Source organism: Neolamprologus multifasciatus, chromosome 3, assembly GCF_963576455.1.
Source record: "Neolamprologus multifasciatus chromosome 3, fNeoMul1.2, whole genome shotgun sequence".
Lineage (NCBI taxonomy): Eukaryota > Metazoa > Chordata > Actinopteri > Cichliformes > Cichlidae > Neolamprologus > Neolamprologus multifasciatus.
Window position 1 is genome coordinate 25,259,327 of NC_140441.1, and position 25,784 is coordinate 25,285,110.

Here is a 25,784-nt window from a genome sequence, read left to right on the forward strand (position 1 = left end):
GTTTATTTTCCCTACCTGCGTCTCCCTCGGTGCTCTGTTCATGTCCTCGTGTTATGTAAAACAGTCTGTGTGTTTCCTGTTTTACTTTGTAGGGTTGTGTCTCGTTATGTCCATTAGTTCCAGCTGTGTCCCCTCCTGTGTGCCATTTCCTGATTACCTGGTGTGTGTATTTATAGTGGGTGTCGGTCTGTGTTCGTTGTCGGCTCGTCTGTGTTTCATGGTGTCTGTTCCTCGTCTGTGTCTCTCTGCCTCCCACCCCATTCGTGTGATCTCAGGTTTGTTATTTAGCTCACCCAGTTTAGGTTATGTTCTGTCCTGCCCTCAGTTGTGTTATTTGTGCACTGTAAATAAACCCTCACTCGAATCACCAGTCGCTGTCTGCATTTTGGGTCCTCCTTTCCTCCACACCACGCGGCTCACCCCGCCAGCCGTGACATATTCATCACAAGATTGTGTTTAAATTTTCATGCAGTTTCACTTTTCACACAATAAAACTGCAAAGGCAGGGCTGTATATGAGCTTTAAAATGATGTCATTAATGTTATAATTTATTTATAGGTAAATGCCAATGTCAGTTGTTTTCTATGGCACATTTAAGAGCAACAAGGTTAAAAGTAAATGTGCTTTGCACAACAAGCAAGATAAAACCACAGTTCAGTAAAATAAACTTTGCAAAAGTGAACTTAAAAGAAAGCATATTTGAGATACTGTTCTTTATGCTCACTAGTCAATAGAACTTTTTTTACTTCACACCTGAGTCTTGTGCTTCAGTGCTGCCTCCCTGTACGGTATCAACACCCATGCTGCAGCACAGTAACATCTCCTGATGCTAATGGATTAATGAAATCAATTAAAAATAATGTATTTGTTCCTGATTTCCCATAAGACCCCACGGCTGGCTCTGCATCCCAGCCCACTGCCACTCCATTTACAAAATCCTGGAAATGTCTAAGTGGGGGGCGGGGGACCATTAGGGACCGTAACATTTTATCTACATTTATTTTAACGATTACTGCTCTAAAATACTCAGCCATCATCCAGTGACCTGCGATAAAGTGCACATAAAGTAAAATTACCTTCAGAAAACAGACAAATATATGAAAATACATAAAAAATTCCGACAAATAACATTGGCTCGATTTTTTTAATGATCTCACCCACGCCGTGTCAAGTCCCATTGTCTGGTTTCAAATGAATATTTAGATTATTTATTTAGAACCTTAATTTAGAGGAAAATAATAATTCAGATATTAATGAATCTGACAAAGTACGCTTAATGGAGCAATCCACAGAAACACAAATTACAGCCTTAAAAGGTTTAACTACTAACACACATTAATTACAGAGTGTACTGTACTTGACTGTGTGCATCCTGTTTTGCCTCACATCATATAAAATCAGATGTGCTTTGGATTCGGGAGATTATCGCTGAGTGAAATGTTGTTCAAACTCTTCTGCTGTAGTGAAGAGTGAGTATTTGTAGAAACAGCTCCTATTTTGCATGGTCACATTAACCTGAAAACAACCCTCCCTGCAGTTCACCTCCCGGCACAGTTTTTCCATTAACCCTTTTCTCAGAGCACAAACCTTTGCAGAGACACAGGAATTGTTTCAAGGTAACACAAATCAAAGTGATCAGCAGTCCTCCTCTGGCTGCAGACTGAGACTGGGATTTGTGCCTGCTATTCTTAGTCAAGACATAGTTACAGCAGCACATAACTGCTCCAAGAAAAAAATGTCTAGACTGTCATTTCGATCATCTCTCATCGCTTTGGGCGTGTTAAAGCCTGGGAAGACTGAAGGTGGTGAGATACTGTGTAAAAAACATTTAAAAAAACAAACAAACAAAAGGCAATCTACGACCTTCTGACAATTTATTATGAACGCTTATTTCCATCATTGAAAGTTACAAATTATTAGCAGGTAGAGCTAAATAAAAAAAATTGAGTTATTATCTCAAAATTGAAACTTCAGATTTAGTCAAATTTTTGAGTCTTTTTAATGGCAGAAACAAGTTTCTATAATTTATGGCAAACATCCTGGCAGTTTTGATTGCATAGTATCATTATAATTAATAATAATACCTCCTTCAAAATGATGTCGGCCCACCCATTGCAGCTATAACAGTTTCAGCTCTCCTGGGAAGTCTTTCCACAAGGTTTAGGAGTGTTTGTGGGAATTTTTAAACATTCTTCCAGAGGAACATTTGTGAGGTCAGACACTGATGTTGGACGAGAAGGCCTAGCTTTCAGTCTCCAATCTAATTCATCCCAAAGGTGTTTTTTGGGGCTGAGATCAGGACTCTGTGCAAGTCAGTCAAGTTCTGTCAAAGCACACTCACTCATTCATGTCTTTATGGACCTTGTTTTGTGTACTGGTGCACAGTCATGTTGGAACAGGAAGGGGACATCCCCAAACTGCTGCCAAGGTTGGGAACATTTAATTGTCCAAAAGGTTGGACATGTTGATGTGCTGAAGCATTACGAGTTCCTGTGCGACTGAACCTTTGCCTACTACTTCATGGCTCAGTTGCTGTCGTTCCCAATCGCTTCCACTTATAATACCACTAACAGCAGTGAGGAAATTTGTTGACTGGACTGGTTGCACAGGTGACGTCCTATCATGGTACAACGCTGGAGTTCACTGAGGTCCCGAGAGCGAGCCATTCTTTCACAAGTGCTTGTAGAAGCAGTCTGCAGGCCTAGGTGTTGGATTTTAAACACCTGTGGTCATGGATTTAATTTGAACAATGATTTGGACGGGTGAATGAATACTTCTGGCAATACAGTGTATTCATTACATAAACTAGGGATCCCAGAAACTACAATAGTGGCTCTAACTAGCAGCAGGCATAAGCTATACTTTCTCATCTTTGTTAGTTTTTCTGGGAACTCCTTTGTATCTCCCAGCCAATTTTCCACCTCGCTTGCACAAACCTGGCTCCCTCCTCGCTCTAGTCTCGCCTGCTTACCCACAATTCTTAGAGAAGTGCTTCACAGATGTCACAGAACTGAAATAAGGGTAAACCTTAGCTTTCTGTTCAGCAGGTCCTCACTTACATTCCCCTAAAGATAAAACACGCTTTAAAACCTGCCTCCAATGAAGAAACGAGCATATTTCTGCAAATGTTAAACGACTCCTTTAAAGCTCCCTGATCATGTAATTAGAAATGACATTTTCTCATCCTCTGAAAAGCTCAGGAGTGTGTTTTTTTTCTTTTGGTTTCATTTTTCATTTTGTTTTGGGGTGACAACAGTGAACTCGTGTACATGTAACGGTTCACATGCGAGCCTTCCCTTACACGTGTAAAAAACACACACTCGGTGGTTCTCCTGCAGTCAGTGGGCAGTCCTGACTAAGTGGGTAACAATTCTCCAGTGCACACTGTTTTTCCACTCATCATCAATATACTCCACTCCCTCCTCTCCATGCTTCATGTTTCCCTGCTGCATAATCCTTGAACATCTCCCCCATCTACCTCACTATAGCACTCCCCCTTGTGATCAATCATTCCCACCCTCTAGTCTCTGTTTATCCACCTCCCTCTCTGCTCCATGTCTCTCTCTCTCTCACACACAGAGCTCTGGAGAGTAATAGATTACATGCAATGTGATTACAACCCAGCTACAGAAAAAAAAGCTGACTTTTTCTTTTCTCTCTTTTTTTCCCTTTTATTTTTTGAGTTGTTACTCACAGTTCAGTAACTGATTACATTTTCAAAGTAACCTGCCTATTTCGATCTCTCCCTCCCACCCTCCTCTGAATCGTGCTGCTCTTCAAGTGAGCGTGGGACTGTGATATCTTTTTATGATAAACGAGGGGGAGAAAAAAAAATGCAAATGCCTCCCACCGACGCAAGGCGAGATAAATCAAAATCGCAGCGCAGGAAGGAAGGAAGGAAAGGGAGGACGGAAGGCAACAGCCGACCGCTCTCCCCTGAAGGCTCTGAAGCCAGGCAACCATCCGTCATCACACATTTACACACAAGCACACGCACCTGCGAGCGCAGACGCACACACGCGCAAACGCTCGGCCACACACAAAGCAGTCCAAACACGACCAAACCTACGCAGAGGAGCGTGTCAAAAGATCGAACTAGAATGCTTCCAGAGTAACACCCTGCGATGTCTTTACAATAATGAGACGAGTCCCGCTTTGAATGCGATGGATGTGAGTGCAGGCGCATCGGGCCGGGCTTTCCTAATGCTATTTTCTAAATACCAGAGACAATATGAGCTCCACTGAATGAGACTCTACCCCCCCAACCGCCCCCCCACGCAAACTACTTTGTGTTGACAGTGCCTTTCACTGGAGCCCGAGCAGCCCACCATTTATCAGAAAAGGCTGTCTGTTTCCACAGACCTGCATCCTCTGGCACAGTGTCTATTGAATCACTGTTTTCTAATAGTACAGTTTGTTGGTTTTTTTGCTTTGTTTTACACATTTCTATCTCTCCTCGGTCCCTCGGTGCACTCACCATCGCCTCCTTTTTAAAATGTGATAAACCAATCAAGCATTCATATGAGAAAGGGTGGTGAGGATAATTTCAAAAACACAGATCAAATTATGTTTTAAATGCACCGTGTTTCATATCAGAGTGTATTTGCATGTTAATTATGTTTGCATTTGCTTACCCTTCTCGTTCTCTGGCACCAGGGTTTCAATGGGAGGCTCCAGTTCTCCGCTGTCCAGCAGGCAACACTTTGCCTGGGACAGAAAGAGGCGCAGACCCTGCAGAAGCTGCACGGAGGTCACGCGTGATGAGGACGATGCCGAAGGCGAAGACGTCAGGGATTTGAGCACCTCTCTCTGCTCTAGGAGGAAGTCCTGAATGATACCCCCGAAGATTGAGCGCCTGTCTCTGGACAGCTCTTCCACCAGCCGGGTGAGCCGCTTGTCTGGTGCAAAGAAGCACACAAATGCCTCGCTCATGCGGTGCAGCCCGCCGCGACCTCGAGAGCGCAAGAGTGGCGGGCGATGGTAGGCGTGCATTTGGGTTTGGGACATGCTTTCAGGTTCCGTGTCTGAGTCATGGTCCTCATCCATACTGCTGAAGGAACTGCTGCTGTCGAGCTCAGCCAAAGATGGAGCCGGGCGGCGCTCCATGGCCAGAAGTGCCACCTCGATGCCTGGCTCCTCAGCTGGGCCAGACGGCTGGGGCTTCGGAGACTCCTCCACCTTGGCAGATGTCTTGAAGAGAGGAGATGTTATTGCATGATGTGAAAAGCGACATATTTACTATAAATCAAGACAGAAAGGAGGTGTGCTCACATATCCGTATCAGTATAAGCATGCTTTGACGTGCAAATAAAGATCCTGACTCTTATTACTTGTGGCACATAGACAGACATCAGGTCATCCTCCTCAGCAGATCCAGGTGAAACAGCAGGAGTTCTCCTCAGGACGCCTGCACCAGCGTGAACTTTCCTCTGTGGGTTGGCGTTGGTCTTGTTCAGCCTTTCTGACCCACCAGGTTGCTCAACCGAAAGGGGAGGTGAGAAGGAACCAACCCCCTCGAGGGACAGATTCATGGAGGATTCAGAGAGCCGGAGCCGCATGCTGCGCTTGAAGCGGTGCCGTTTATTGGAGGCACTGTGGTTTGTGAGCTGTTGCTGCTGTAAAAAGGGAGGAAATGGATTCAAGGGTAGATTGATGAACTGTTTATTTTTCTATAAGAGATTATCTATAAGAGTAAAGTGCAGGGTGTAGTTATTTATCAGTTGCACGGACGTTTCGATTTAGAGCACTTGTAGAGGCCAGAAAAGCACCAACGGGTGTCCTTGAAAGGTCTCAGAGAAAGCTTCTAAGCAACTAACCTTGCAAACCTCCAGCTGCAGAAAGAGTGGGTTAATGAAGCACAGTTTGCCTTGTGTGCCCCTTGACAGCAGGGGACATCGGTCCTGGACCCCAGTCTGGGCCTGACTGGTGGATGCAACTGGCTCCATCGGTCCATTTTGGATGTCTGAAGCACTCGGTGAACTCCAGAAGTCTAATTGAAAAACCAGGAGAGGGGAGATAACTTAAATATTTAAGTCTTTATTGTACTTTATTTTACAAGTGTTTAAATAGTGTTCCCATTTTTTTTAATGTTTCACCTGCTTGAAAACTAAAACAATACACAGCACAACACACAACATTAACCTGTGTTTTTTACTGCAAGCTGATCCAGAAGCAGACTGATTTTGCAGACGCATGATGAGAAAGAGTCTGGTTATCACTTTTCGCAATGAAGTCACACCCCACTGCACTACAGAAGCATGCCACGCATTTAAAAATAGACGCAAGCTGGCAGCCACCACTTTAGTCAGCTATTACTTTACTCTCTCGTTCTCTCAAACTTTGGTTTTCTGTGAGCGATCTCGTCCTGAACACATCTTTAAAGTCCTTAAATCTCATTTAGGTTCAGTGTAAAAGGGGAAAAATACCCTCTCTCCTCTGGTTAGTGAATTATGAGAGAGTAGGACAAATAGGAAATACCTTATGGTAGCAGCTCTGTTGGGCTGAAGTATTTAGGCAATTCAGACAATTAGACAGGCTGACCCAAAAATGCTGATCTACATTAAGTAACACTTATTATTTGGAGCAAGTGAATGTACCTGCTGCTGCAGTTTATTTTTTAAAGAGGCCACCAGTGACCAACCTTGTCCCATGTGTGAGATGGCCTCCAGCTGCCTGTGTGTTGACGCTCTAACGATGGCATCAGGTAGCTGCAGAGGCAAAGGCAACACATCCCTGCAGATCAAAGAAAATGAAAAGTTCAAGTTTGAAGATATGTGAGATCAGAAAGTTAAAACTAGACACAGTCAATTTACATGCAAGGAAGTCTGTGGACAGCTAAAAATTACGGGAATAAAACTGGTTTTAAAAACCAGTGGGCATCAAGATGCAGAAGAAGATTTAGGACCCAGCGTGCAAAGACTTTGCTCCCATTTAGGTGCAAAGGCATTAGGGGAGATCTGCCACTTCTGTTAAGAAATAAGATTTGGGCATTCGGCCATCCATATCATTCCAAATACTGGGCTGAAGTGAGGACTCTGCATAGGTTGAATGTTAGCAAGAAGAATGATTGAGATTTATTATCAGTTATAATATTATTACCTGCTGATACAGTAGAAGGCCACCAGTCGACACAAGTCAGGGAAGCTGAGTGCTGAGCTCTCCAAGGCGAACGCTGGTTATACACAGACAGAGTTTGATTGACAGCTAATGGGAGCAGTGGGACACTCGTTCAGCTTTAACAGGAAATGTGCCAGCTGCAAAAAAAATCTGGAGGACCCATCCTCGCCGGCCCACATCACTTCACCGAGAGTGTCTGAGCTGCACTGCGCCACAAACGCTGACTGGGTTGTCAACTCTCACACTTTTGACATGAGACACCTGTTTTCAGTCTGTCTCACACTCTCATGCTGCCAAAACAAATCTCGCTCCAATTAAGAGGAAGCCACGAAAAGAAGCCTTTATGAAAAGTAATCCATGTTAAACAGGCTTTCTCTCAACAGTCTGAACACCAACATCACAGAAAGCACAAGAGCTGCAGTTTTGTTCGTTTAGTTAGTGGATGCACACTTCGCCAAACTTCACCAAAATCACAGATCGACTTTCGTGGATGTTAAGTTTTGCCTCGTTTACTTGACTCTACATTTTTCATCTATTACACATTGAAATTCCTACAAGAGAGCAGAAAATCCCTGTGATGAGTTTGTGGCAGGTTTGCCCTTCACCAGTAATACATGTAATCCATTTCTGACAAGCCTTTAGCAGAAACTAAAGTTTACTTTGTTTTATTGATTTATTTGATTATTGGATTTATTTAATGAACTTTTCTCTGAGTTTATTGAATATCTGCTGCATTCAACAGCAGCATGATCCATTCGAGCATCTCAGAAAGCAGTGCAGCCATCCTCTGTAAAGCCATTTGTTTTGCTCTTTTTAACAGATTGATGTGTAAAGTAAAAAGTTTTCTCATTTATTGCTTTTTGAAGTTTGGAGTTTTTGAAGTAGCAATGATTTGTATCATTGTACCACCTTCCTGCTCCATTACGGGTCCCTACTGCAAATTTTTTTAGCTCCATCTCACCCTAACCCAATATTCTGTCACACCAACTTCAAACATGTCCTTCTTCACTACATCCATGAACCTCCTCTGAGGTCTTCCTCTTTTCCTCCTGTCCAGCAGCTCTATATTCAACATACATGTACACTATCCTTCTTCAGCACACATCCAAACCGTCTCATGCTTGTCTATCTTAACATTTTCAACTCTGCTTCCTGTGTTTTTGTCAGTGCCACTGTCTCCAAACCATACACCTTGTTGTAAACCTTCCCTCTTACTCTTGCCCCAGGCCCTCACAACAGATCATTATGTTTTATAAAAAGGCTAATTTTGAATATTACATGTGATATTATAAAATAATTATCAGTTAATTTCATTTGTGCACATCTAAAAAGATGTAAACATAAGCCTGACGTGGTCTTTTTTAGAGGTACAAAGATGACAACTTAGTGGCTGTGTAGGTAATTTCTAAAAAATAAGAGTCATGTGGTTTGCATTATCAACCCTGCTGCACTCCAACACAAGCCCTCTCCCCCACATCCCCTCGCCCCTGATCTCACTCAGCCTGACTCTTGGCAGCTGTGGATGTGTTGAGAGTTATGTGTATTGCTTCAACTGCAGTTGGCTGATAATTTAGCTTGTTTTATACTCACTGGAGTCCTCCTCACAGATGAAGCACTCCTTAACAGAGGAGGCACTTCTGTCCGCTGTCACCCTCAAACACAGCACCTTCCTCTGGGTAGAGCTGCATTTGCGCACTAGAAATGTCTGTAAGCACAAAAAAAAAAAAATCACCGAAAATAAGAACAGAACATTTTTTTAAATTTTCTCAGCTCTAGGAGATGATGTCCAGTTCATGATTAAGGTTAATTTTCATGGTTTTCAATCAAATGCATTTCATTTTAATTAGTGGAGAATTGCAGTTGGCATAAATAGGTTGATTGATGGCACTTAGATGATGATGTTAATTAGATGAGGACATTTAGACCACCCTCAGTAAATATGAAGCCAAAGCAGGGAGAGCCAGGAATCATATCCACGTAAGGTTTTACAAAATCCTGCTTTTTTAGTTACATATGTAACCATCCAGTTCATTGGTATGCACAAAAGATGATTCATTATTGTTTTACCGGATTAAATAGTATGAGTAATATGATTGATAGTTCCTCACCCCGACAGGTTCTCTGAGCAGGATGTATAGGGCAGCTTCTTGGTTGAGTGACAGCTGCAGCCACACAGGATGTGTGAGCAGCAAACGATCCAGAACACTGAAGGCCCGCTGAGAGCCTCGCTGGGAACTGCCCACCTCCTGCATCTGCAAGACAGATGCAACCAGAGAAAAAACTAATCAGACAAGCTGTTCCTGTCAAATATTTCAAATTTCAAACTTGAAATCATGATTTCTTGTTTTAAGGACAGAAGTTTAGAGAAGCAGATTGTGATACAGCAGCACAGTACCAAGGAGGTTAGCACTGTTTCCACACAGCGGGGAAGTCCTGGGATCAAATTCATCATGTGGACAGATCCTTTCTGTGTGGAGGTAGTAGTTAGGGTGGTTAGGTTAATTAATTAACAAATTGTGCATAAATAATCTGTTTTTCACAGTCCAGTGACAGACTGGAAACCTGTCCAGTGTATACCTCTTCTACACAGGCTAGACTCCAACCCCTGTGACCCCGATAAAGGTAGGAGGACGGATGTATGTGTTTACTCTCTGCCCCCGTAAAAAGTGATTAGGTTTCATATTTTAATTGCTGTTGTTAGCATTTTGTACCAAGGAAAAAGCTTTGAAATGTCTTTACTTTAGTTTTATTAAATAGTCACAAACCATTTTAGGCTCTATTAAGAAAAGTAAACACATGTTAGACTACTACTGATAATAATGATAACAATAATCTATTTACTTATGAAGTCCCACAACATCAAGAGTCAACCAAATTGGGCACACAGGCACATCTTAGGCCACCAAGTTTTTATCCATATCAGATATTATGATATCATCATGTTGCCTAGCAACAGGCAAAATGACCTATTAGTGGCATTTAAGGATCTATTACGTTTTAGAAAGGTTTGATATCATGTTAATTACACAGCATTAATGTAATATTTATACCCACAACAGCTGAATTACACATAATATATTATGATGTCACTACACTGCCTGGCAACAACCGAACAAATGACCAGTTTTTAGCTTTTATGTACCTAACATGTTTTTAATGAGGTTTAGTATCGTTTTTATTCCACAACAAAACCATCTCACATATGTCCACAAAAATGGAATTGTTCATGATAAATTATAAACAGCATCATCTTACCTAGCAACCACCTACCAATAGGCTAAAACAACCTATTGCTAACCCTGTTAGCCCTAACCCTGTTAGCATTTATGCACCTACCACACCTTATAAAAGCATTTTATCATTCCAGTTTCATGAACAGGCCAAACAATACTGTCGCATGGGCATACAATAACAATAATAATAACAAGTTATTCACATGATGTGGCCCTTCCCCATCAAAAGCTAGCATGACTCAAGAATCTTCTGTGTGGTCCAGCTGCTAGCTTAGCATTAAGCTAGGCTCCAACACTGCTGAGGGGACACTTTTAATGTAACACCAGACAAACTATAACACTTCACTTGAGTAGAACAGACTAAATTGTTAATTATAGTTCAGAAGAATATATTATGAATATATAAAATAGTGTTAAATGTCAATAACTGCATGGTGTTAGAGTGGTGTTAGCTTTTATACCCAAGTCCTCCAAAACCTAATCAGTGTCAGTATGTTTACACTGTTGTACTTCCTGTCTTTATTAGCGTCCCCTCCTTTTGTGATGGTTTGCCCTCATTAGTGTGACCTGTGTTTAGTCTGCAACACCTGTTTCCAATTAGTCATCAGCTTCCCTGGAGTATATAAGCCTCTAGCTGTTTGCTTACCACCTGTTAGATTATTAATGATTTCTGTTTAAATATGGCTTGACTTTTGCCTGCCCCTCATTTGGATTGTTTGTCGCACAAACTGATATCCTGTGTATGACCATCGTGTGTTTTCTGGATTGAAGACTTTTATTTTGCCCCAACCCCTCCGCCAGCCCCCTCACAAGAGTTGTATTAGATTTGTCAGAAAGCCCACATAAAGTCTCAGCAAAGTGTTATTTATGTCGTGCTGTGTGTGTGATTTATGCAGAGTGCATTCATTTTTATTTTTTGCATATTTTATAGTGTGCTGTAAAACTATACATGCTTGAGATAGACAGAATTATTAGACAATAGAAAGTCAAGAGATTGAAGTGGTGAGCCAATTTTTTTCTTGATAAATTATTCATGGTCTCATTTAGATCATATTAGCAATCCATTCCTGAGCTTTGTGGAAGAAACGCCACCAGTTTCCTGGCATGTTTTTTTTTTTTAAAACTCAATGGCCCTAGCGATGACACTGTGGCTCCTTTAGGCCTGCGCCACACTCTGACTTTTACCTGCTGCCTGCCTGTGAGCGGCTTTAACCATCGTCATCCTTTACCAAACTTCACAAATCCTGAACATTTAAAGCAGCTTTACATCCTTCTGTTCCTTCTATAATCTGCCAAAGTCTGCTGTGTTTCACATGCTGCACACCTCTCCTCCTTCTGTCACCACTATAGCAGCATTCCTAAAGAATTTATTGCGCTTACACTTTCTAAACAAATTCACCTTTATGTGGACGTGAAGTGAAACTAATTCCCTGTTTTTTTGGGATTTTTTGTGTTTGCTTATTTTTGGCTCTTTAATGTAAGCTTTCAGTCACAGTGTTACTTTCTCTGTAAGACTGGCTTGCTGCTGGATGTCACACTGTGTGGGCTGCCGGCGAACGCTTGCAAGCGTAGCAGCAGATGGTTGCTATGGCAACCTGGGCCTACACATCCTACCAGGCATTCCCACTCAGTGAAACACCCTTTCTCTAACAAGTTGGAGATGCGCGCACACACACACACACTGTTGGCTGACGGGTGACAGGTTTTTCCGGGGTGCAGAGGTGTTTTATTTCTAGGACGTACTTCTTTCCTTTATTCTTAAGGAAAGTGAAGGAATGATGTCGTTAATAATCATTATATTTCCAGTTCCTCCTTTTCCTTACATCAGACCGCCGAAGCACAGCTCAAACGCAGCGATCTGTTTCAGCGATATTAGTAAAAGCATTATGAATATTGTTTTCCTTTCAGTATCACATTTGAAATTTTCACATTTTTCATCACCTCCTGTCACCTATTACATAACCCTCCCCTCCTCCAGGAGAAACCAGTTCCCAGTCTGCACCCTGCAGGACCATTAACTGTAAATAGCACAGGAAAGGTTAGAAAACAAGTGCAGCACATATCAATCACATTAGGGTCTGTGTTTTATGATAATAGCCACCTATATAAGATGCTTTCTCTATGTAAGAGGAGAGTTTTAAGTGTGTTGTTGTTCTTCTTTAGCCTTTTAAACCCAGAATGCTAGTTTTTCAACACCTGTTAGTATTACTTAGTTGAGTTGTTATTGTAGGGTTACAAATTTAATTTAAATAAAGAAAGCCACTTGTTGCAGAGGTCAGATCCAAGAGTTGAGCTGCTAAATTCAAAGAAAACATGCTTTATTATCTCAACTATCTTAAAAATACAGACTTCTTTCATTCTGTGTGGGTAATTTTAAAAGACCTTTCCACATAAATTGCGTCCATGTGTCTTTAAAAGTGGTGCGCTTTAATCAAAAAGCTTTTTCACCATGTTTCATGTTTGTTAATGTTAAAAAAAAACTGCTTACCAAATATTTGATGTGGCAGCAGCACCTCAGCTGTCCTGTCTCATAAAGAAGATGGTGGGAATGCAACAGATTAAAGTACTGCATTTAAGTTCTAAAAGTCTTGTCTCTTTTTTACTTTTTAAATGATCATTTACTGGTCATTTTAAATGTAGATACCAGTAAGAAAATAAAAGCCGAGTGCCTTAAAGCTCGTGAGTCGTGGAAAACATCAGCCAAAATCCCCAATAGACTCAATGTGGCCCAACATCGATGGCTAAGACGGATCTTGCAGGTCTCTTACCAAGACCATGTCACGAATTAAGAAGTCCAGACCGGACTGCCACACGTCCCCTCTGTGACATTGTGACTGAGCGGTGTATGCACTTTGGAGGTCACATTTTACGCCAACTCCCGCACCAACTGCCCCCGTACAACATGGCGAAGGACTTTCGTTGATGATTTACGCACCTAAGACATTGCATGGGATGAGGCCGAAGGAGCTGTAGCTGATCGATTACGCTGGCGGAGATCTGCCACCCAATATGGCGAACAGCGCGGGAGGGTAAAAAGCCTTAAACCTGAATTCCTCTTAATTGTTAAAGGAGGCCAAAATACCTGTGACTACAAACAGTTCTGGCTCCATAGAAGTGAAAACCGACCTCAGACCTGACTGCTTTAAGCACTTCCCTGATGACTTAATGCTCTTAATTGCTTATTTGGGGTGTTATAGAATAATATACATGAAATCAATTTTGGAAAATTTGGCCACAAGTTCCAGAAAGGAGGATTATCCAGGATTTCCTCATACATATGGTTTCACAGTAGGATCCGCCCCTCATTTATCACATCCAAAATACCAATATAGGGATGGCAACATCAGCTTGAATCAGACAAAACACAATAAATAGTAATAACATTGTCTTTTGCAACCAGAGGTGTTGCCCCTTGTGGGTGTTGGGAAAATGCAGGTGTAAGTACCTCCACTGTTTACTTTACTCCTCAAACCCCTGGTCTATGTCCTTCTGCAGTCTATGCCCAATAACAGGTTTAAGCTAGCTTCCTTTAACAGTTCCCATCATTAGCCAAAGCTGAAGTTAATAAAATCTGCTATTTCTTGATATTCCCTGTTTCATCGAGCCGTGGTCGGCCATCGGTCCACTGTCATAAATTTCAAACCTAATTTCAATCAAGAAAATCCCTTTTTGTTGGCTTGAAATACAAAGACTGCTTTTGTTTACTTCGAGTAGCTATTGTTTCAGAAAATGCTGAATTGTGAAGCTGCAAATCTGCCACTGTTATCCTGGCAAGCCTCACGACAGGCAGTTTTAAATGAATAAAACAAAGGATGAATGTTTATCCTTCAAAAAAATAAAAAACTCAGACACACTTTACATGTGCGTCACAAGTCAACAAGCAGCATCACTGTAAAAGTACAAGTCATATATCAAGCTGCTCAATTAATAATTAAAATGTAAAATAAGTTTTTCGTGTGTATATGTGCGTGTTTTTACAACTCTGAGTGGGCTTGGAGAGTCACATCATTGTGTATCTGGAGTCAACCACAGTCCGATGGCCCAAACACACACACACACACACACACACACACACACACACACACACACAAGGCCACAAGACAACCAGAGAGAGAATGAGAGAAAAAACACGGAGCAAGACACAAATGTTTTGCTAGCCATCTCCAGGTCCACCTTACATAAAATGCAGTGCTGCCCACACACACAAACACACACACACACACACACACAGAAAGTCTTATGCAATTCCCTCAGAGAAAGAGAGAGGGAGAAACACAAAAGAAAGATAAAAGATAAAACGATGAAAAGAGAAGAGAGAAAAGCCGGCACTGCAAATTAAAGCTTGGATAAGGAAATCACAACATCGGTGGGCCCACAGCGCTGCGAGCTGGAAGACTGGAAATGTAATAAGCAGAAGGAGACAACGCACGCTGTATATCTAACAAGGTGTTTTTGCACCTGAGGGCAGCAGCTGCAGCATAAGCAGCAGCAGTGGGAGCCCAGCGGGGTAGAGCATAAAGTCTGATGCTGCTGATCGCACTCAGGACTTAACAAGAAGTAGATGAAGAGACAGTTAGGGCAAGGCTTGACTGAAGCGGATGGGGAGAGGAGGAGGAGGAAAGGAGTGCTGAGCCCAGTAGTGCGATTCAGTGGGGAGTTGTTGAGGATTTTTAGAGAACCTTAAATTATGTTCCTCTTCTGGGAAAAAGGTAGAGGGGAGAAGAGCTTGTACAGTCAAAACTGGAGTGAGTGCTACAGGGGGGGGGGGGGGGGGGGGGGAGGAGAAGCAGCAGGCTGTTGGTGGGTAATTTGAGCAGGAAACATCAGGTTTTATTGTGCAAATAATGACTGACTGCTGGAGAGAACCTGACTACACCTTTTGGAGAGGAGATGAGAAATTTCGAAAGAAATCCGAACATGAGCGCGATGCTGCACAGAAGGACTGCGAGCGATGACGGGCTGACGGAGTGACTCAAACCCTAACAAAGGATGATTTTACAACAGATGTGAGAAAACACAGCAGGTGCAATAGGTATGAGTGTTTTGTTCAGATTTTATAGGCAGTGGTGCATCATAAATGGTGTACAGAGATTACATCACCACCTGTCTGTCACTGGACAACAACTCAGGACTCGAGAGAAAAACGGCTTTTAGGGCTGAATGTGAGTAAGTCACATTGTGGGGGATGAAAGAGATCGCTAACAGTGACCAGCTGCTATGCTAGAAGCTCAGCTTCATGCAGATGGTCAACATCATGGTGTCCAGATTTGCAGGACGCAGTTTGTCCGCCTCCACAGCAGCGTCCACTCAGGATGCACAGAAGCACAGTGGCGCCCCCAAGGGGTCAGGCTTATTTGAAGACTTCACAGACAATGACCTCAAAAAGCTCTGCTGTGTCATGCATGCGAGGAAGAAGAGTATTGTCAGGTGTGCAAGGCAACTACTGGTTCTACAGCCATGAAATATGATTGGTCTTCTGGAGCCTCTACCCGCCCACCCCCACCCCTCACCAACACCACTGGTCTAAAATACAGCTGATCTGCAGATGAACAGCGCCATTGGATCTAAGAGTGGATAGGACAGTGCATAACACATTTACTCAATGTGAATGGACTCATTACCCTTTAAACATGTCATACTACTTTATTGTTTTACACCATTATTAGATATTGAAAGCAAATCTACATTTCAAGTAGATTCATGTTCATTTGAAATATAAATCTGAAAATAAAATAATCCCACATCATCAACAGTTCAGGCTGCTGGTGGTAGAGGTGGTGCAAGGTGTAGGGGATGTTATCTTGATACACTTTAGTACATTTAGCACAAAATAAGAATCCTGCCTGAGTAACACCACAGCCTGCCTGAGTATTGTTGCTGACCACATCCATCTGTTTATGACCACAGTGTGTCATCCAGCAGGATAACACACCATGTTACAAAGCTCAAAATATCTCTTGAGCTACCAACCTCCTGAGTAGGGATGGGTACCGGTATCCGGTGCCATGATGGCACCGGTTCTGACATAAACGGTAGTAACCAGACCGAAAAGCAGCGCACATTTCGGTGCTTTATTTCGGTGCTTTTTTTTCCTGAGATGTGATACACTTTGAATTCTAGCCAATCATTTTACGTTTCCGGGGATAGTAGGCGGGTCCAGGTACGTACGTTCTTTTAGAGCAGAGCTACAGATTAAAAATGCCCAAGGCGAAGCGGTCAAAAGTCTTGCTGTACTTCACAGCAAAAGATGCAAACTCAGCAGCCTGCAACAAGTGCTTTAAGGTGATACTGTGGAAAGGAGGTAACACCTGAAATCCGATGAAACACCTGGCGACGCATAGCGTTTTTTTTAAAAGCCGAAAAATGCGCCGTATTTGATAGCTTGCTGCGAGACCTCACACCGAGCGCATCTACTGCAGGTGTGGTGCCTGTTATCGGACGAAGAGTTAGCAACATCCCCCAAAAAGCTGAAGAGTAGAGTCCTGGCCCCTAGCCCTGCCAGTGTAGCAGAAATGATGAGGATGATGATGGCAGCAGCAGCCGTTCTTCTCTGCGTGAGTAGATTAATGTTGTTCGTGTATAATTTACGTTGAGTAGGCTAACCACGTTATTACATTAATGTATGTAAGGTGAACTAGCAAACACCATCATAGCTACATGCAGCTGTCTTCTTGTTTGATGGCAGATACTCCCTTCACCCTGGCCAAAAAGGCAAAAATGACCAAATAAAAAGTGGGAAACAGTTAAACATGAGAGGTTTTTGGATAAAGTTTTTGTTTTTTCCATTGTTAAAGCACTGCTTCCAGCCAAGAGTGATACCATATATGCCCTATAGCTGCAGAAAAGGCTAACATTGTTATCTTTTACAAAAAAAACAGCTGAACATGAGAGGTTTTTGGACCAATTTTGTGTTCTCCATTCTTTAAGCACCGGTTCGAGCACCGTTTAAGCACCGGCACCGTTTCAAAAGTACCGGTTTGGCACCGGTATCAGATAAAACCTAAACGATACCCATCCCTACTCCTGAGCCACATCCACGTGACGTGGCACATCTATAGTCGCATTAGTGGTGAACAGCGAGTTTGTGTTGCAGTTCACTGCAGAAAAAACATCCAGTGCTCTGCTTTTTTTTAATCGTTTTTAGCGTTATCGTCGGTGTCCCTGGGTCTTTTCCCGAGTGTTATGAATAAATCTTCTTTTTTTGTTACCGGTACTGGTTTTATTTTGTTGTATTTATCCACAACACCTTAAGTCCATGAAAATATTGTCAGACATAAACCAGTCTGTTGCGCAAAAAAGGTTGGAGACCGCTGACATATATTATTAACTAAAACTTGTGCATCCCTTCTTGCAGCAAACCCTAAGTGTTTGCTTTGACAAATTACCTTTGGTTCCAGTAAGGAGGAAAAAGTCATCTGCATGAACTTTAGACCTACCTGAGACACAACAAGTAATCCATCAAAGAAAGTCTAGTGTTTTGCAGTCACAAGGAGGGAGAACATTTAAAAATAAATAACAGAATGTGCGATAAAAACTTAATGTAATGTAACATTAGTAATAGGGCTGGGCGATATGACCCAAAATTCATATCTCGATATTTTTTAGCTGGATGGCGATATAAGATATATATCTCGATATTTTTTTAAAGCCACAAGGTAAGAACAAAAAGAGAGTTCTTAGTCAAAGCATGACACGAAAAGCATGAAAAAAACTACTCAAAAATAAATTATGAGCATTTATTAAATAATAATGCTCCATAAATAAAAGAAAACTATGTTGTTTTTGTGCATAACAAAGAGCTCACAATTGTGCAGTCAAAATGTAAACTAAAAGACGCTGAGCATAATAACAAGGGCAGATTTCACAGCTGCTCTGTTCCCAACTTCTACTGTGTGACTGACAGCCTGGAGTTTGAAATCCTCTTTGTAACCATGTCTCTTAACAGGTGCCATTTATGGTCCTTATACACAGTAGGGTAATATTACGTTGACGCACAGTACGTATCACTCCGCGAGGCTCCTCGGTAGCCGTAATGCTCCGACAATCCATCAAGCCGGTGCAGCTCCGTAACTTACCAAAGTCGTACTAAAACATTTTTTGACAGATTGCTGAGCGCCGTGTACCACATAAAATCGGTTCGCGGCCATCAAGCACAACCAGAATTCATACATAAGGCGCGCTGTCAATTTTTGAGAGAATGAAAGGATTTTAGGCCGTACATGGCGTTAGCGTGGTTAGCTCGTTAGCGTGGTTAGCTCGTTAACACGTTGACGCCGTCCAGCCCCACGGCACGCACGGGGCGATGCGCAGTACCTCGTTAACGGAGATTTGCCGTGTCCATCTTGTCGCTGCCTGCAGGTGAAGCAATGGGGGAGGGAGGGGGAGTTGTGTTCAGTGAAGGAGAGGCGAGGCCGAGTACCGTTGCGTAAAGACAAAAGTGGACAAAAGAGAGGCAAACTTGTGGCTCCACAACTATAATTATAACGTAACATAGACTATATCGATATAAAAGATATTGTCACATCTTATATCTCATATAAAAATATATCGATATTTTTAAAAAACTCGATATATCGCCCAGCCCTAATTAGTAATAACCAAAAACTTGATGAAAAATCCAGAGAATTGCAAAAAAAAAAAGCCCTCCTGAAATGTGAAATCAGGTTGTCCCAGATTGTTGCATGCTGCCCCTTTATTCTCCCTCCAGCTTCACACGGTGGACTCCTGCATTTCCCAGCATTCATTTCAGCAGCCTCCAGAGAACACTCATAAACTTGTTTTCAGCTGAGTTTTATGTGTAGGTGGATGTAGCCATATAATGACAGAGGTAGTAATAGCAAAGCAGCGCAGGTGTCCAGTTAAGCAGAAACCTCCACGATTTACACATCTGCAAGCTGTGATCTGCAAGCCTGATCAGTTATCCCAAATAATGAGACGGGAAATGCTGCTGGTGATTGATGCACTGTCAAAAACGTCAAAGAAAATTCTAAATCATCTGTACAGTGCTTCGCATTTTGCCAGCTACTCACAGGGGAAAAAACAAACCCTAATGCAATAAGTCCAGGGTAAGTTATAGAGGCTCCTGAGACAGCAGCAGAGGAGGAACGAGGCGGAAACTTAAATCTCAACAACCCACCCACTTTTCACTGAGCTGATGCGGCTACGCTGCCTTCAGCTTCTGCCACACCGAGTGAAATCCACCGAGTTCTCACAAATGTAAACCCCAGCCAATAAACATGCAGTGATAGTAATGCTGAAAGCAGATAGCAGTGCCGTGCACTTTGCTCATTGTTACATCCTACATACGGTGTTTCCATCTGGAGTCTTTGATAAGCAGGCGCTGGAAATTCACTTTTTTTAAAATCATCTTCTACAGATTTTACATTTGGCGGGGACATTACATTTCATGGATATGCGCTGATGTTGCAGCTCTGAGAAATCCACTGGATGCACAGATTTCTGCGCATTTATAGCAGCTTACCATTGACAAATTAACATGACTAATAATAAGAATTAACAGGTTATTGTGCACATTTATTAATCACATACAGAAAATGTATTTTTCCCAAGTTCTGTTAAACAGAGCAAGAAACTTTTAACACAGCTTTTCCAAACATCCTAGTTTTATTATAGATGCTTACATTACTTTACGTTCCCCATTTGACCTCCCTGATGCTGAAAGTCAGTTGTGCTTTCTTTTTGCTGGATAACAGCCTGCAGTCGTTTGTTGTCGTTTTCAGTAAGTATCACTTCCGTCTCTTCAGCAATCCCAGGCCATTCTTGTTTCATGGGTTTTTCTTTCTGAAGCTTCACATATCCTTCTTTCATCATGATTCCTTCCATCTTGACAAGATTCCCAGTTCCAGATCTTCTGAAGCATCCCCACAACATAATACTCCACCATGTTTCACTGTGGAGTTGTTTTCCTCTCTCTTCTTTCTCCAAACATAAGCAGCATCTCTGTGGCCAAAGAGACCTAGTTTTTGGGTCATCTGAAATCTTGTGCCACACTTCCAGTGTACATAATATGTGCCAGGTGGTCCTTTAATCAGTCAGTAGTCAATAGTTTTCTTTCCAGAGTCTTTGAAATCTTTGGCTTCCCACCTCTGCCAGGTTTAAACTGTCTAAACTGACTTCTTTTGCTTTTGACATGATGCGTTTTCAAGAAATAGCTCAAACCCATGCTGGTTTTTTTTATACTGTGTGTTAAATAAAAGATAAGCGTTACTTTTAGTTTGATTTGAGCAAAACGTTTTGTGAAGTTTTGAGCATCACAAAGTTAAACCACATCATTGCACAGTAGAGGTTTGTGCTATGGCTCAATAAACCTCTAATTTTTTCTGTAATTATGTAGAAAAAAAATTCATTCATTCTTGAAATGCTTAAAGAAAAGTAGAATGTTTAGAAATACTATGTCGACCATACCTTAACTGTTAAAAATGACTTTTGACAAAAAATCTAAAATTCATAGGCCTAATAGCTGTCCTCACCTGTATAGCATTCACTCCAGCAGGTCAGGCTCAAATGCACTCTCAGCAGATCAGCTGATCTCCGTGCTAACCCAAATCAGCTGTAGGTGCAGTTGCAGTTGACAAATGTAGCGTAGAACGTGCTATTTGAGTCATTTTAGCTCACATCAGTTGCTGCTTATAGCAAGCCTCTTTGCAACCCACTGTCACCACAACACCTCTTCTCTTGTCATTTCAGACAATGTGTCTTGCTGCTGCAGCAGAAAAGATTTTCCTACTCTGAAGAGGATGGTGGCAGGAAAAATGTGTACAGGCATTAATGTATTGCGATGAATTTATATTTGTTATTTCTGGCCAATATGGCGGCCACATTGCTGGATTTATGAACAGTGGCCAGTGGTCTATCTACATGAATGTAACTACACACTATTATATACACAGTATACGCCAACTCTAACTTCATAATAGTTGAAGCCTTAACATGTCGAGCAGAGGTAGTTCTAAACTCAAACACAAATCAGACTAACAACTGTGTACTTAAGGTTCAGCATAAATTCTTGCTTTGACGCCAGCCACTCTCTCATCAGTCTGTAAAATCTCTCATTTGCATAAGAGTGACCATGACAGTGGATAAGTATAGCCAGCAGCCCATCACTGCATGCGTAGGATGACTAATGGAACAACATAATTGCAGTGGGCTATAAGTATCCACAGGGGGCAACAGTGGGCACAGGGGCCTGCTGACTGATGACAGGTGTCCGTTTTGATGCCTGCTGCATAAGCGGCATAGCAAAGGCACTCAGGGCCAGTGACAAGGAAGTGAGAGCTGTGTGTTGTTTGTATGTGTGCGTGCATGACGAAGTAGTACAAAGGCATTAGTATGAGTCAGAAGCAACACTTGGGCTGTAGGAGAGAAGAAGGACTGTTAGCATAACTGTGAATTTTCATAATTTTAGAAGCATATCGGTTAACTGATGTGGTGATTCAGAAGGAGCATTATCACAAATAGTTCTGTCAGACCAGAGATGTGTGTCTGTGTGTGTGTGTAATGAGAGAAAAGCTAAATGTGATCCATTATGATGTCAAATCATTTAACTGTTCTATTTTTGCTCCATAGTGTGACACAGAGGTCAGCCTGCAACCTATAATCATTCAGCTTTTGTTGATGGCAGCTTTAGGTATATAATGCATGTTAAAATCTTATGATTATTTGAATTCAGGATAATTTGGCGTGAATAATTGCGTGTTTAGCACTGAAAAGAGCAAATATGAGGTGTGGAGACTGCAGTTATTATGAGGTGTAAATCTAATATAGGATATTTTTAGATTTGATACGGATCCCAAATTGGATAAGTATGCACATTCAGGCAGAGAAATAAAATGAACCGTGATTTAAACATAAGAGATGAAAAAAATAATCCACAGTATTGAAGTCCTCCTATTAAAACTATCTATAAAAGCACATTTAGACTGAAAAAACATTAGGAGTATAATTATAGTACACATTTACCGCAGTCATTAACCCTAAAAAATAATAAAGAATAATTAAATAATTAAAATAAGAAGAAACATTTAAATAGGAAATTTAAAGCTTACATAATGTGATGTGCTGTTGGAGTTGAGTTTTTTTCATATCGTATACAATATTGTGGTACATTTTAAAGTGATTGATGTTAAACGGCTGCAGGTCAGGCTGTGGTATCCTTGGTAACTGGCAGGTTAGTTCCTGGCTATTATGAGAGACATTGAAAGAAACAGAAACGGCACTAAAATAATTTGGAATAAAATTTTGTGTGAGAATTTTGCAACAGGAGGTATGCCTTGAAAGTTCAAATAATTAAAACCACTACAGGCATGTAGTACACAATGGTACTATATGCGTATTTGTATTCTGGCCACAAATAAAGAACAAAAATGACAAAAAAATAAAGTACATCCGTTTCCCAGGTGACCAATCTATTTTGCATGTGTCACCAGAGGACACCAAAGGCCCATAGAAAGCATTTTCTAAATACAAATAAACTTTAACCTAAGGTAATCCTAAATGTTTATTTCGTAACTACAATATTCTGATATGTTATTTGAATGCTTGTAGACATGTAAACAGTATTTATAGACTATTTACATATAACTAATATAAATGTTCTTCAGAAATGTACACATTAATTTGACTGACCAAACAGTGGTTAGCATACCACCCAGACTAGCAAGTTTCGACATTTAAGAAAAAATATACACAAGAAATAAAGTTATTGATATCTAGTATTCTCTAATATTGATTATAAATAACAAATGAATAAACTTACGTGAGTGCATTTACGCATCCTCAAAACAGACTTTAGCTACTGTCAATCCACTAAGTTTTGACCACGCTGCATAATACTGTAGAAGAACAGCTATTGGCCAATAAACCCAAGAAGGACCAATCAAAGAGCTCAAAACTAAACCAATAAAATCTGATCTTTACTGAAAGCATTTTTATCAGTAGTGGTTAAGCTTAAAGAGGAAAAACCTTCTAAAGTCTTATTTGTGGTAAAAGTAAGCAAACTTTTAAAATATGTTTTTAATCAGTTATGAGTGAATCTGTGCATTTTTTAATATCCTGGTTTAAATTTAAAGTTTAATTTAATAATGCTTCAAAATGTTTCAGTGCAGCCGCTGAGTAACAGGACCTTCTTCCAGAAGAACTTTGGTAGGAGTCATCAACATGAATTTTAGCTGATATTTCACCCTTTTGCTGTCTTTTTATTAGCTAGGATTTGGAAAGCATTCATGATGCCTCATATAACATCTACTCATATAGTGTAGGATGCAGCTGGGTGACTCCAGGAGGAGGAGGAAACCTCAGAGCCAGCAGTCAGCTGACTTCAGCTGGTCCACAAAGAAAACGTGCTGGAGCCCACATTAGACATGTATGCTGCTTTTTTCTGAGTGACTCATGAGCTATCCATGCACCTTGCTAACTAAGCTTGGTAGTATTAGCGGGTAAATTCATATTCAAACCACTCATCCAAATATGTGACGCAGCACAGGAAAAGCCCGTCAGAGATGCCAACCAACAATCCTGGCTGTGCACAAAAACAAACAAAACACAAAAGAAGAAAATCACGAACAAGCAGACATTCCAATATTTCTGTTTGTTATCTTAACTTCAGTGTCTGTAAATATGTCTCAAAACTGTCAGAATTTTTGTAAAATGTAAAAAAAAAAAAAAAAAGTAAAACAAAAGATAATTTTGTCTTCAGAATGTTAAGTTCATGTCCCCCAGAAAACTTCTTTTTCTTCACAAGGTTGTAGGTGGCGTCACAGTGGCCTCATCTATTTTTAAATACAGTCTGTGGTCCCACAACAAAACTAAGTAAGTGGTCGTCATCAGCTTTGAGAAAGTCTAAAAAGTGTGGACTAATGTGAGCAGTGACTATTATTATTTATATACAATTAATCAGTGGATAAAGTTTTGACTGAGGTTTTAATTTACTGCAAATCTTATTTACTGTGTCTTTTTCCCACGGTGTTTTGGAGCTTATCTGGAAAGCCTGTACTCGATTTGGAGTGCCAAAGTTGTCCATCTGAACAGGTCACTGAATCTTGCATTTTCCTCATAATAAGAGCTGGAAAAGTTGCCAGGATAACAGCCCGGCCACATTCACTTGTCTCCCACGAAAACTGGAAACCAACTTTCTTCAAGATGCTGTCACTTTGCCGTTGTCACTTCTCAAAAACACATAACAACTGGAATCTCACCACGCGACTGCCAGATTTTCTCACACCGCTTTCAGCAAAAACAAGGCGAAACACCTCTCCTCTCCTTCTTAATCTCTCTTTATCCCGAACTGCGGTTAAAGCTGCGATCCAAAATGTGCTTGGAAATAATAGGATCCATACCCTTAAAAAAAGTCTTTTCAGCATCGCAGTTCCTCCTTTTTTCTGGTGTTGCTTGACCTCTGCATGACTGCGTGATTCACAGTGTAACTAATGATGCATGAGGAGCTCTTCATACAAAATGGTATTTTTTGTAAAGGACTGTTAGGTAATGTCAGAGGTTTTTCCATAAGCGGGAGTGAATAATATCTCTAAAAGTTGAGTTTTGTCAGGGGTCTTTGGAGAAGATATTGATTGAGTAGATATAGCGTCTCGTAGACTTTGTGCTAAAAGCAGTTTTAGCAGCTTTTTAAGACTTTGATTAGGAACTTTAGGAAGTTTAGGAAGTTTAGTTTTATTCTATCAAACACCTTCCCCCAAAGAAACCTCAAACTAGACGATCATGTTAGAGTTAGGACTAAAAATGTTTCCTAAACTATTATTTTGCTGATAAGACTTTAGTGCGTGCATGTGCGTCCATACATTTGGTTAGTATTTAAATTCCCCGGCTTTACTGCGATATCTACCGTGGATTTAATCTCACGAGCGCGGACTTGACAACGACAAAGAGGGATCACTTTCATCTTTCATTTTCAGATTGTGTTAGAGTGACCACAAGAGGACAAAAGCCTGCATTAATACTGTACTCTCTCTGAAGAAGCCAGGGAAGGAGGACGACAAACCAGATCTGTTGGTTTTCAAGTTCTGCTCTATTAAACAACCCCTACTGATTTTTTTTTTTAAAGTCCTGTCACAATAAACCTAAAAATAAAAACAGTCAACTATATGTTTTTTGACATATTTAAGGAGTCAGATTTAGCAAACTCGTCGTCTTTAATCCGTAAACCAAATTCAAATCTTTTACATTTCGTGATGTTTTGTTGAGTCAGTGTACGTAAGCCCTAAACCTCTCGTCTTGAACATCTACCTTGGAGCATTTATCCACCAGACATGCTCAAACCTGAGAGAAAAAGCTGTCAGGTTGCCTAAGAAACACACCTATATTAGGACTATAGCAACACACTTCCTAATTTAATTACACTGCATGAAACAGTAACTGAACGATATCCTCCAAATCCTGCTGTTTTACATCCACTCCATCAGT

At 41.1% G+C, this 25,784-nt stretch overlaps 1 protein-coding gene across 2 annotated transcripts in view; it reads right to left on the reverse strand.

Moving 5' to 3' along the window:
• The window catches only part of rin1b (Ras and Rab interactor 1b), a 44,767-nt gene that overhangs the window by 14,988 nt on the left and 3,995 nt on the right, over positions 1-25,784 (reverse strand). The window contains exons 1-8 of one of the 2 annotated variants that reach the window (XM_085147096.1): positions 9,512-15,851; positions 9,225-9,368; positions 8,707-8,821; positions 7,099-7,171; positions 6,641-6,732; positions 5,817-5,989; positions 5,331-5,615; positions 4,635-5,190 (exon numbers count right to left, since the gene is read on the reverse strand). In XM_085147096.1, the coding sequence (XP_085003222.1) occupies positions 4,635-5,190; positions 5,331-5,615; positions 5,817-5,989; positions 6,641-6,732; positions 7,099-7,171; positions 8,707-8,821; positions 9,225-9,368; positions 9,512-9,568 (1,495 nt within the window). In that variant the 5' untranslated portion in view covers positions 9,569-15,851. Of the gene's footprint in view, positions 1-4,634; positions 5,191-5,330; positions 5,616-5,816; positions 5,990-6,640; positions 6,733-7,098; positions 7,172-8,706; positions 8,822-9,224; positions 9,369-9,511; positions 15,852-25,784 lie in introns of those variants that run through there. The other variant, XM_085147103.1, reaches the window with a different exon arrangement.